Source organism: Equus przewalskii, chromosome 7 (genome assembly GCF_037783145.1).
Source record: "Equus przewalskii isolate Varuska chromosome 7, EquPr2, whole genome shotgun sequence".
Lineage (NCBI taxonomy): Eukaryota > Metazoa > Chordata > Mammalia > Perissodactyla > Equidae > Equus > Equus przewalskii.
This window is the reverse complement of record NC_091837.1, coordinates 24,543,234-24,556,831: the sequence shown is the minus strand read 5'-3', so window position 1 is coordinate 24,556,831 and position 13,598 is coordinate 24,543,234. Positions and strand designations below refer to the sequence as shown.

General features: G+C 38.8%; 1 protein-coding gene across 24 annotated transcripts in view; it reads left to right on the top strand.

Moving 5' to 3' along the window:
• MPHOSPH9 (M-phase phosphoprotein 9) overlaps nt 1-13,598 on the top strand; it is a 57,693-nt gene that overhangs the window by 23,002 nt on the left and 21,093 nt on the right. For all 24 annotated transcript variants that reach the window (XR_011542457.1, XR_011542456.1, XR_011542459.1 and 21 more), the window contains 2 exons: nt 2,888-2,975; nt 4,919-5,134. Coding sequence is in view for 20 of the 24 variants with exons in the window: in XM_070629229.1 (XP_070485330.1) it covers nt 2,888-2,975; nt 4,919-5,134 (304 nt within the window). In the remaining 4 variants the exon portion in view is untranslated. The remainder of the gene's footprint in view (nt 1-2,887; nt 2,976-4,918; nt 5,135-13,598) is intronic.

The window sequence follows — 13,598 nt, the reverse complement described above, 5'->3', positions numbered from 1 at the left end:
CAACATACTTTCAATTAAGTGGGACTTAAGCACACTGAAAATTGCTCAGGTCTAGATGATAGCAAAGGATTCTTCTCTAGGGCAAAAAAGACAAAGCCCCTTGAAAAAAGGTTAGGAAGGAACTGAAATCTTCTGGTCCAGTTGACAGTTTAATTTGCAGAATTCTAGGGAAACTAGCTGTTACACTAGTTTGTGCTTGCTGTGGTAGTTAACACGCTGTCGTATTCCTGAGTGTTTGTACAGCTTCCGGTTTGCTGCTATTGGTGGGGATGGGGCACAATGGTAGAGAGAAGTGATTTGAAAAGGGCCAGAAAAAAAAGCCAGGCTTAGGCTTTCTATGACCAAAGGGAAAGAGTAGATAGTAGGCTAGGGAAAGTTGCTCCTTTTTTTTTTTTTTTTTAAGACGACAAAGCTGGCCACAGGTACTTCCTGTTGGAAAACAAGTGTGAAAAAAATCCATCGGTGGACCTTGTTAGGGTAAAGACAGGGTGCCAAAGAAGACCCTAGTAAATGACAGCTAGTTAAAGCATTTCCATATCTAGAAACTGCTAGAGCACAAGGAGCAGTGAGAGAATGTATGTGGAGCAGATTGGAAGTCAGTTTTCTTTTTGTTTGTTTGTTTGTGGGGTTTTTTTGGTGAGGAAGATTATCCCTGAGCTAACGTCTGTTTCTGATCTTCCTCTTTTTGCTTGAGGAAGGTTGTCCCTGAACTAACGTCTGTGCCAGTCTTCCTCTATTTTGTATGTGGGATGCTGCCACAGCATGGCTTGATGAGCAGTGTGTAGGCATGCGTCCAGGATCCAAACCAGCAAAATCCGGGGTACTGAAGTAGAGCACGCAAACTTAACCACTACGCCACTGGGCTGGCCCCCAGAGTTTTCTGGAAGTGGATGTGTTATAACAATAACAGCAGCAATGTAGGGTACTGGAGTAAATATAACAACAGCGTGCAAGTGAATAGCAATACATTATTTTCTCCTACTACTCCCAAAAGGATTCAACTTCGCTTAAACAGTATAAAACTGTGTTACAGATGACAATAGAAACAAAATGACAAGTTGTAATCATTTAGAACTGGAGAAGTGATTCACCTAAGACCAAAACCAATATTATGTTGTCAGCATACACAGCAGCACTTTTTTTTCAGACTTAAAATTGCAAATTGGAGAATCCCACTGCTACTGCAAATGGGCCATTAACACTTAGATTGTAGGCCAGCTGTGATATCAGATTGTTATGTCACACAGTTGCAGCTCAGCAGACAAGATGTCTGGCATACCAGAATCAGTGTGGTAATTAACACAGAAAAGTACAGTTAACACACCTACACTTGGCTATTTAGTGATCTTTCTTTCAAGAACAGTTATTAGTACTTCATTTCTGCAAGGCATTAGTGCATAGTGGCTAGGAGTATGAACTCTGGAGCCAGAGGGCCTGGCTTAGAAACTCAGGAGGAATTTAACTTCTCTGCCTTTGTTTTCTCATCTGTAAAATGGGAATGGTGACAGTCCTTACTCATGGAATTGTGAGGATGAATGCAAAGTGCTTAACATAGACTGGATGTGCAATCAGTGCCAAACAGATAGTAGCTTTTATTCACAATACATCATTAAACACTGAGTTAAAATGGTAACCAAATTCTTTAGTACATTTTGTTACTTTGAGGTTCTATGATAATTAACTTTACAAAGAAAGTCTTTCATTATAAGAATAATACATTTATTTGAAAAAGTACAGAAGGCTATATAAGGAGTCTCCGTACCCCAGTCTCTCTTTTCACATCCCAGACTTAATTTCATTTTTTGCTTCCTTCTAGAAATCATAATGCATATATGTGTATAGAGATTTTTTCATAACTAAGATCAAGCTATTTTATGCAGTCTTTTATATCTTTTTTAAAATTAAAATCTTTTTTATTAGTTTTTTTAAAGATTTTATTTTTCCTTTTTCTCCCCAAAGCCCCCCGGTACATAGTTCTGTATTTTTAGTTGTGTGTCCTTCTAGTTGTGACATGTGGGACGGCGCCTCAGCATGGCCTGATCAGTGGTGCCATGTCCACCCCTAGGATTCGAACCGTCAGAACCCTGGGCCGCCGAATCGGAGTACATGAACTTAACCATTCAGCCACGGGGCCGGCCTCTAAATTTTGTTTTTTAATGTGGTAAAATTTAAGTAAAATTTACTGTTTGAACCATTTTTAATTGTACAGTTCACTGGCATTAAGTACATTCACTTTGTGCAACCATCACCACTATCCATCTCCAGAACTTTTTCCTCCTGCAACACTGACACTCTGTACCCGTTAAGCAACAGCTTCGCATTCCCTTCTCCCCCCAGCCCCTGGCAACCATCATTCTACTTTCCGTCTTTATTAATTTGATGTCTCTGGGTACCTTGTATAAGTGGAATCATACAGTATTTGACTGCTTATTTCTCTTAGCATAATGTCCTTGAGGTTTATCCGTGTTGTAGTATGTGTCGGGATTTCCCTCATTTTTAAGACTGAATAATCCATTGTGTCTTTGTATCTGTGTGTGTATATATATTGCATTTGGTTTATCCCTTTGTTCCTTGATGAACACTGGGGTTGCTTCCACCTTTTGGCTGTTGTGAATAATGCTACTGTGAACATGGTTGTACAATGTCTGTTCATATCTTGCTTTTTTCACTTAGTATTTCTTAGGGACCTTTGTATATCGTTATTGCCTCTGGATGCTATAATATCAGGTTCATTGGGATATATTTTACTAAAATGGCATCCTGAGTCTTAGCTAACTTTGGAAAATTTGTTTTATGTTATATATTGGAGAATCAGTTAGATTATATAATATTTTTAAGGGAAAGGATTTTATCTTCTAATTGTTTCATTTCAATTTATGGTTTTTAGATGTGGCCAATTAGATAGTGCTCTGAATGAAGCTACTAGTCGTGTGAGAACACTTGAAAATAAGAATAACTTATTGGAAATAGAAGTGGTAAGTAAGCACCCTATTTTTTGTTGTTCTGTTGACTTAATGTTAAAAATTTAAGCCTTTTTATTAATTGAACTTTACAAATGAATAGTTTTATAAAAACATTGGTTATGTTTTTTGTTGTCTCCTTTAGAATGTCTTAAGTACATTTATATTTTGATTGCTCTTGGCTTCATATGACACTATAAACTTTTACCCTTTAAAATTTGCATATCATAAAACTCACCCTTTTATTTATTTATTTATTTTTATTTATTTTTTTTTTAAAGATTTTATTTTTTCCTTTTTCTCCCCAAAGCCCCCCAGTACATAGTTGTATATTCTTTGTTGTGGGTCCTTCTAGTTGTAGCATGTGGGACGCTGCCTCAGCGTGGTCTGATGAGCAGTGCCATGTCCGTGCCCAGGATTCGAACCAACGAAACACTGGGCCGCCTGCAGCGGAGCGCACAGACTTAACCACTCGGCCACGGGGCCAGCCCCCTCACCCTTTTATTTTTTTAAATTTTTTAAATTTTTATTTTTTTGAGGAAGATTAGCCCTGAGCTAACTGCTGCTGATCATCCTCTTTTTGCTGAGGAAGACTGGCCCTGAGCTAACATCTGTGCCCATCTTCTACTTTATATGTGGGACGCCTACCACAGTATGGCGTGCCAAGCGGTGCCATGTCCGCACCTGGGATCGAACCGGCGAACCCCCGAACCCCTGGCCATTGAAGCGGAATGTGCGCACTTAACTGCTGCACCACTGGGCTGGCCCAAAACTCACCCTTTTAAAGTGTACAATTCACTGTTTTTTACTGTATTCACAGACTTGTGCAACCATCGCCACGATAAATTTTAGAACATTTTTCTCAAAAAGAAACTCTGAACCCCTTAGCCGTCACCCCCAACCAACCCCTTCTCCCCAGCCACTGGCAACCTATTCTACTTTCTGTTTCTATAGATTTGCCTCTTCTGGACATTTGATCTAAATGGAATCAAGCAATATGTGACTGTGTCACTTAGCATAATGTTTTCAAGGTTTATCTATGTTGTAGCTTGTATCAGTACATAATTCTTTTTGTGGCCAAGTCATATCTTACTGTATGGCTAGACCACGTTTTGTTTATCTGTGCGTCAGGTGGTGAATGTTTGGGTTGGTTTTACTCTTTGCCTCTTAGGAATAATAGTGCTATGAACATTTGTATACAAGATTTTGTGTGGATATGTTTTCAGTTTTCTTGGATATATAACTAGGAATGCATAAACTTTTAATCTTAAATAAATTTTTTTTTCATGTGATGACCAAGTTTGTTCTTCTGCATGTAACCTTGGAAACAGTGTTTTGGTGCACAATGCCAGTTATGTTCTATACACTGTGTTTTTGTCTTTGATGTCTTTTTAATCTTTGTCTCCTCCTAAACTATAAACTTTATGAAGTTAGGGACTTATCTTTCTTGTTAATCTTATATTTCTAGCACCGTAGTGCCAGGCACCTAGTGGATATTCAAGAAATGATTGTTAAGTGAATATTAATATATCAGATGCATTTTGAATTTTTTATTTTCATAGTAAGTGAGAGAATAGGGTAAGAAATGCTTTTTTCCCCATAAATATTAATGTGCAGTGACAAATTCCAGCTATACTTTCAGAACCGTTTCCCTAATAGCCATGGTTATTTTTTCCTCATTATAGTGATCTACAGATGAGTCCTAGAATCATAATGCCTCAGACAATGATTTCTGTCTCTACTTGATGATAATCTCATGGAGCTAACATTCTAGTAAAGCAATCCTTTCTAGTCTCCATCCCAGGGTTAACAAAATGTTTAAATGTGTTGATTTCCATTTGTAAGTTTTGTTTTATTACTTTTCTTTATATTTTAATACCCACAGTTTATTAGTTGCTTTTGAGACTTCTATTTCTTTTTATTAGAAACAATTTATTATCCTTGTCTTTGTTTTGTAGAATGAGTTCAGAGAACGCTTCAATACAGCCAGCAGTGCCTCCAAAATTTTGCAGGAACGAATTGAGGAAATGAGAACAAGTAATAAAGAAAAAGATAATACCATCATGCGACTAAAATCTAGACTGCAGGATTTAGAAGAAGCCTTTGAGAATGCTTACAAACTCTCAGATGATAAAGAAGCTAGACTGAAACGAGAAAACAAAATGTTTCAAGATGTAAGTGACATTTAATGATAACTTAATGACTTGATTGGCTAAAAGTGATTTTAGATATTGTACTCTTCCAAGCTGTGCTGACTTTTTCCATATTTATTTCTGTGTTACATACCTTTGCTGTAGCTGCAAATATGTACCCTTCTGATGGAGTCAGTTGGGTCTTATCTTGAAGCAGGAAGTCAGAGCTTTCAGAACTGCTGTCGCTCCCACGCCTGTCTGTCTCCCGCAGGTCAACTTTTGAGCTATCTCAGATTAACATCTGTGTCTGGCAGGGTAAAATGAACCGGATTTAGAACAGGTTTGATTGAACTTTTTTCACTTTGATTTAATTTCACTTAAAATTTGGATTCATATAACATTGAAACTGGATTAGGTTTCAGGTTTTCTTAATATCCTCTGTCATGGTATATAAAAAAATCACAGTATTTCAGGTGTTGAAATTTACTTCCTTATAGCTTTAGATTTGATTCTTGTTGCTTTGGTTTTTAGAATTTATTTACATGAAAGTAATACATGTAAATGGTTTAAATAGTCAAATCTCAAATGAAAAACAGCAATCTTTGCCACCTCTCCCTACCTTGGAGTCCAATATCATAGAGGCCGTTACTTTCAGCTCTTTACCTATTCCTTCTAGCATTTTCCTTCATATTTCTAAATAGCAAATTTATGTTGCTCTTTCCTTTTTTCCCCCTCTTTTCAATATCAGACATTATCTATTAACTTCCTTCTGTGCAAGATCACAGTTTAGCTTTCTTTCTGCATTTGTTCCCGATACAAAGATTTCTCCCTCTCCTTCCGATGTGATTAATAGATTAAATTGATTCTAAGAAGCTTATTCTTTTACCTTTTAACAACTCTGAAGTTGGAATGCATCTTTACACCATAGTGTCATATTTTAATGGGCAACATTTTTTTCTCTAGAAAATAACATAAAATAATGGTATGATTTCTAGTCCGTGGTGTCTTACATTTGAAATATGATATATTATCATTTATAGTTCAATCAATATTCAGTATATTGTCTGTAAATATTGTTTAGAGCTAAGCTGTGGTATACAGTGATTACTGTACAGTGATTTCCTTTCTCTTATGACTTTTATTTTTCCTAGAATTCACAATTGCCTTGCTTTTTTATCTGCTTACTTTTCTATATGCCTAGCACTCACTGTCCCCAGCCCCCACCCCAATACCCTTGAGGTCTGACACACAGATGATCTAGGACTCTCCTTCGCTGTCATCCTGGAAACTGTCCTTGCTTCTTTCCTGTTTTGGATCTATTGTCTTCTTTTTCGATTTAACTCTTTGTTTTGCTAGAGTACATCTCCTGAGAAAAAGAATGCCTGGGAGACAACTTTGGAGACTTTCCCTACCTGGAAACTTCCGTAGTATGCAGTCATACTTTACTTTTTAAAAAATACTTTTTTTTTACAACAGTTTTAGATTTACAGAAAAATTGAGACGATAGTAATGTTCCCACATACCCTGCACTGTTTCCCCTCTTATTAACATCTTATATTAGTATGGTATATTTGACACAATTAATGGACCAATATTGATACGTTATTATTAGTTAAACTCCATAGTTTATTCAGATTTCCTTCATTTTTCCCTCATGTTCTTTTTTCTGTTCCAGGACTTTCTACGTTTAGTTGTCCTGTCTCCCTAGGCTCCTCTGGGCTGGGACAGTTTCTCAGACTTCTTTTTGATGACCTTGACAGTTTTGAGGGGTGCTCATCAGATATTTTGTAGGATGTCCCTTGGAATTTTTCTGTTGTTTTTCTCACGACTAGACTGGGGCTTTGGGTTATTAGGAAAATCACAGAAGTACAGTACCATTTTTAGCATATCATTTCAACAAGCACTATATGTTTTTTATTCCTTCACAGTTATTATAGTAAAGTTTCAGGAGGGAGTGGATATAAACACTCTGTTCATTATGCCGTATTTAATTAGAACTTTACATGGCTTTATTACTGTTCTTATTCATATGTATTAATGGTCTCATTTTAGTGCATGTGAATACATGAACTCCTGGTTTTTAAAACTTCTTGTATTTTTTACTTTCACATAATATCAGACTTACAGAAAGTAGTAAAATTGTATAAAGAATTTATATATATCCCTCACTTAGTTTCTGAATGTCAACATTTTACAATATGTGCTTTATCTAATGAACCTTTAACTACTTCAAAGGCAGTCTTTCATATAACCAGATCAAAATTAGGAAGTTAACATAAATATAGTAGTCTTATTTAATTTATATAACTTTTGCAAATTATACTACTAATGTTCTTTATACCAAAAGAAAAGACTTTGTTTTCCCCTTGTCCAGGACCCAATCCAGGACTATATGTTGCATTGAGTTGTCACATCTTTTTAATGTCCTTTAATCTGGAATAGTTCTCAGTTTTTCTTTTTCTTTGTCTTTTATAACCTTAAAACTCTTTGAAGATGATAGAATAATTACCTTATAGAACTGTGCTTTTAATATGGTAGCCACTAGCCACATGTGACTTTTTCAATTTACATTAACTACAATTAAATAAAATTTAAAATTCAGTTCCTCAGTTGTACTCACCGCATTTCAAGTGCCCAGTAGTCACGTGTGGCTAGTGGCTACTGTTTTTAGGGCAGTGCCGATAGAGATTTCTCCCATCCTTGTAGAAAGTTGTGCTGGACAGCACTGTTCCTCATTTTGGGTTTGTGTTTCTTCACAGTTAGATTCCAGTTGTTAGAATGCACAGGAATTCCCCAGAAGTGAGCTGAGCCCTTCTTAGCACACCTGATTAGGAGGCACATGTTGACTTGGTGGTATTAACTTCCATCACTTGGGCAAGGTGGTGATTCCCAGGTGTCTCCACTGGAAGGTTATGGCCCCTGCCTTTTAATTAATGAGTAACTTATGAGAGGATAATTTAAGACTCTGTAAATCACCTTTTTCTCAGTAAACTTTTACCCACTAGCTTTAGCATCCACTGAGGAATCTTGCCTGAAACAAGTAATTACTGTGATGGTTGCCAAATGGTGCTTTTTCCAATTCTGTTGTTCCTTCTACGTTTTACTGAAAGAAGGCACTCTCCTTTCTGCTTTCTTTATTCATATCAGTGTGGGCTCATGGATTCTTATTTTATTCAGTGAGTTATAGTTCTTTTTTACTATGGTTATTATTTGGATGCTTGCATTGTTCTGGTTTTGCCCAAAGGGATACGTGTCAAGCTGGCTTCTGTGTCCTTTCGACCTGCCTATCATTCTTTGAGCCAGTCAAAACTTCTTGGCACAGCAAGATGTTCCAGGCTCATCTTGAACTTTTCCAGCCCCAGCCCTAAATCGGTTCATTTTTTTCAAGGAGCCCTGGTTCCTTCAAGTGGAAAATGGTATTTAGAAACCGAGATCTAGGTATATTCATTGCTACTGGAATGTCGTCGTTTTTGTTTATTCAAAAACCCACCACAATTGTATTCGAGTAGCAGTGGAGCAGCAGAGAATAGCTAGAATGCTGTTTTCACCTGAAATTATATTAATGTTGCCAGTGGTAACACTCACTTTCTTTGCATTCATCATGTCAAATATTTCAAGCATACGGAGAGGACTAGAGAGTAATACATTGAATAGCCATATACTAGCCATCTGTAGATAGAGTTGAAACACTCTCTTCTTTTCCTTTCTTCCACACCCTAGAGGTGCTGTCTACGCTAAATGTGCTCTTAGTTACCCCCGTGCATTGCTTTTTACTTTTACTACATATGCATGTGTCTGTGAACATATGTATAGTAGTGTTTTGTATGTTCTTAAACTATATATGAATTGTATTGCACTGCATATATTCCTGCTGCAGCCTGTTTGTTTCTCTCAACATTGTTTCTGGGTTTTACCATGTTGATACATGTAGCTTTTATTCATTTTTATTTAAACATTTATATTTGAAATATTTCTGGTATGAAGAATAACACAAGAAGTACACATGGACTCCACCACCCATCCTAAGAATTAAAATACTACAGATACATTGAAGTTCCTCTGTGCCCTTTTCTGATCACCTCTGCCTTTGTAGGAGTAACTGATCTGCATAGTGTGAATGCCATTCCCATGTCTTAGTATTATTACATGTGTATGTCTGCTTAATCAGTGTGGTTTGTTTGGCATATCTTAAAACTTTATAAATGTTATCATACTGTGTTTACTATTTTGCAATCTTTTTTTATTTGTAAGATTTATCCAAGCAGATACCTGTAGCACTAGTTCATTTGTTTTCATCCCTGTGTAGTATTCCGTTGTGTGAAACTTCCACAGTTTATTTATCCATTTTCTTATTGCCAGTTTCTCTTTATTGCTGTTATGAGCAGTTCTACCATGAACATTCCTATACATTTCTCCTCGTGAACATTTACAAGTACCTCTAGGGTATTGTTCCTGTTACCAGAGCTATAAAACAACCCCAAACTGGACATATTCTCCTCATGGACTCAGGGCTCCAGGACTCTGGCCCGGGCACAGCAGCAGGGGCAGCTTGTCTGCTCTGCCATATCTAGGACCTCAGCTGGAAACTCAAAGGCTGGGAGCTGGTTGTTGATGATGCCTGTAGACTAAGGCTGCCAGTCTTCTCCTTGTGGGCTGATGTGGGCCTCTGTGCAATGTGATGGCTGAGTACCAAGGACAAGTATCCTGAAAGAGTGTCCTGATAGCCACGTTGCCTTTTTTTTTTGAGGAAGATTAGCCCTGAGCTAACATCCACTGCCAATCCTCCTCTTTTTGCTGAGGAAGACTGGCCCTGAGCTAACATCCGTGCCCATCTTCCTCTACTTTATATGTGGGACGCCTACCACAGCATGGCTTTGCCAAGCGGTGCCATGTCCGCAGCCAGGATCCGAACTGGCGAACCCTGGGCTGCCGAAACAGAATGTGCGCACTTAACCACTGTGCCATCCGGCCGGCTCATGATAGCCACGTTGCCTTTTATGACCTAGCCCTGGAAGTCATACAGCATCGCTTCTGTCACATTCTGTTTCTTAAATGGCCCCAAATTCCTGCCCAGGTTCAAGGGAAGAGGAAGTAGATACCACCTCTTAACAGGGCGCAGCAAGATTCTGGAAGAGCCTGTGTGAGCTGAAGTATTGCTGTGGCCGTTTTGGGGACATACTCTGCCGTGAGACTGTGCGCGTGTGAGGGCACAACTGGCACGTAGACTGTGGGCACGGCCGTCTTCCTCAGAATGCTGCTCACTTGCTCGCTGAAGTGGCTGCACCAGTTACTTTCTTACCAGCGATGTATGAGAATTCTTATTTTTCTAGATTGTTCCCAGTGCTTGCTATTGTCAGACCTCTTTCGGTTTGATCCATGTGGAATGGCTGTGTGAATTGCAGTTTTCTTCTCCTGGCTTGTGGCTGGCTTTTCACTATCTGTAGTGTCTGTTATGGGGTACAGGTTTTGTATTTCAGTGTCCAAAATACAGTCTTTTAATTTATGGTTTGGGCCTCCTTTATGTCTTATTTACAAAATCTTTTTCTACCCAAAGATCAGAAAACTATTTTCCTGTATATTGCCTTCTAAAATTGTAAAGCTTTGCTTTATATATTTAGGCCTTTAATCTGCCCCAAATTCTCTCTCATCTATGGTATTGAACTTGAGGAATTGAACTTGATTTTTTTTCCAAATGATTAACGGTTGTTGAAGGACCCTTTTTAAATAGATTATCCTTTCCTTACTGACCTTTAATGCCACCTCTGTTGTATATTACGTTTCTTTCCTGTATGAGTGTGTTTTGGCGCTCTCTGGTCTGCTCTGCTGATCTGTTTATTTGTCCCTGAGTTGAAACCACACTGTGGGGGAGGAAGAACTGTCCCTCTGCCCTCTAGGTCCCTCTAGCTGGTCTAGGAATTAAATTGACATGAGACTCGGGACTGCTGAAGTGGCATGTGTGAACTTAACTGCTGCAGCACTGGGCCAGCCCCTATTTTATTTCATATAAATATTACCATCAGCTTAACGCATTTCATGAAAAACTCTGCTTTTGGTTGGAATTGTACTGAATTTATAGATGGAATTCAGGACAACTGAGACTTATAATATTGAATCTTGCCATACATAAATGTGAACATGGTTTATATCTCTGTTGCTTTAAATCTTTAAAAAAGAAGTCTCTCACCAAAGTAGTACACTTTTTTTTTTGCTGAGGAAGATTTGCCCTGAGCTAACATAGGTGCCAATCTTCCTCTTTTTTTTTTTTGCTTGAGGAAGGTTCACCCTAAGCTAACATCTGTGCCACTCTTTCTCTGTTTTGTACGTAGCTTGCTGCCACAGCACAGCAGCCAAAGAGTGGTGTAGGTCTGCTCCCAGGAACCGAACCAGAGCCGCCAAAGTGGAGCATGCCGAACTTAACCACTAGGCCGCAGGGCTGGCCCCAGTATTATACTTTTTTTTTTTTTTACATCCTATGTTAGCTTTTTCCTCTTAGGCACCATATTCTAGTATTTATCTCTGTATTTCTAAATAAGGTGCTTATATTGTTTCTTGAATTTTTAACCTGTCCATAATTATTGTGGATGAAGATTTAGTTCCTTTGCATGTCACTGGGCTGAGTATAGAATTCTGGCTCTCTGTTTTCTTTCCATCAGAATTTTGAAGACTTTGTCCTGTTGTTTTCTGTTGCCCGTGAGATACCTGAGGATCACTTCTCTTCCTTCTGCCCCCACCCCCGTCCCATGGCTTTTGTTTTTCCTCCATCTTTTTGTTTTAAAAGCTTGAAGGCTGCAGAAGAAGCGTAAGAATGGTGCAGTGACAACTTGTGTCTATTCCTTACCTAGATTCCCCAAGCGTGAGTTTTACACGTTCGCTTTTTGTCTTTGTGGTGTACAAACAGTTTCCTCTTGCCGAACTCTTTGGGAGTAAATTGCAGGCATTGTGAGGTTATATCCCTAAATTCTTCCACAGGTAGCTCCCAAGAACAAGGACACTACCTTCTCTTGCATCATCTCAGCCCAATTATCATACTTGGGAATTTAACATTGATATAATACTAGTATCTAGTATGCAGTCTGTATTCAAATTTCCCCGCTTATCTAAATAATGTCCTTTATAGGTGTTTAGGTTTGTGCTTTTTGGTCTGGAAGCCAGCCAAGGATCAGACATTGCATTTAGTAGTTGTGTTTCTCATTCCTTTTGAATGAGTTCAGAGCTCCTCCTGGAAGTCTGTCAACACCTCCTTTTTGTCCTCAGTGCTCTGAATTCTGTGACAGTGTGCCTTGATGGACTGGCTCTTTTTTGTTCATCATTTGGGACGCAGGTTCTTCCAGTCTCGAAATTAATGTCTTTCAGTTCTGTAAAACTTGCTAATTTCTCAATTAATTTCCTACTTCTCTTTTCTCTGTTCTCTCTTTCTGGAACTTTTACCAGTAGATGTAGCATTACATGGGTTGATTCTCTAAGACTTTTTCATGCTTTAGTTTGCATCATCGCCTCTTTATTCTTTATTTTCTGGTCTCAGTATCAAATTTATGTCCTCTCTCTAAGCTTCTAAGAGCTTTTTCTTGTTCTCTGATTTAGTTTTTCATAGCTTTTTTTTTCGTTTTGCTCAGGAAGATTCCCCATGAGCTAACATCTGTGCCAATCTTCCTCTTTTTTTGTATGTGGGACGCCGCCACAGTTTGGCTGATGAATGGTGTAGGTCTGTTCCTGGAATCCAAACCTGTGAACCCAGGCCGCTGAAGTGGAGTGCACTGAACCATGCCATGAGACCAGTCCCTGCATAGCTTTCTGTTCTTGTTTTATGCATATAATGTTGTTATTTCTCTGAAGATATTAATAACAGCTTCTTTCAATCCTTTCTTTAGTTTGGATTCATTATTTCTTCTAAGTTAACCTTTCATTTTGACTTGAAGTGTATTTCATAGTGAACGTTTTTTTCAGTGTTGCTGCTTTTATAGGCTCTCATTTGAGAGTGGGGTGGCAAAAAGCTATTTGGAGTCTCTGCACAGATGGGACTTGTTTCCTGGTAGCCTTCATTTATGGGCAACTGTAGAGTATGCACCAGCCATTTGCCTAGGAACCTCCAGATGTGAATATGTGGAGGTCTTTTTCCTGAGGTTGTTCAGTTTTCCAGTGTCTGGTCTGGGACCCATCAACCAGGCTCTGGGGCAGTGAGGGAGGGAGAATGAGGTTGGTATTTTTGAAAACTTGTCCTCAGTCATTTTCTCTTTATCCCTTTGCCTCCCCGCCTCTGTTACTTGGGTTTCCAAAGTTGTGTTTTTCTCCCATTCATGTCTCCGGTGTCTGTTGCCTGGCTGGACTGTCCACTGCTGCGTGGGGTCGGGGAAGGCCTGGGCTCCCACCGCTCTGCTTAAGGACTTTCTGCCTGGTGGGCAGCCCTGTGCTTCAGCCGTCTCCACTTCGGAACCTGCGATGCAAGTCTGAGCCTCTCCAGGGTGTGAAGAGATCAGCCTTCTTGCCCTGGGCATCCTTTATTCAGGCC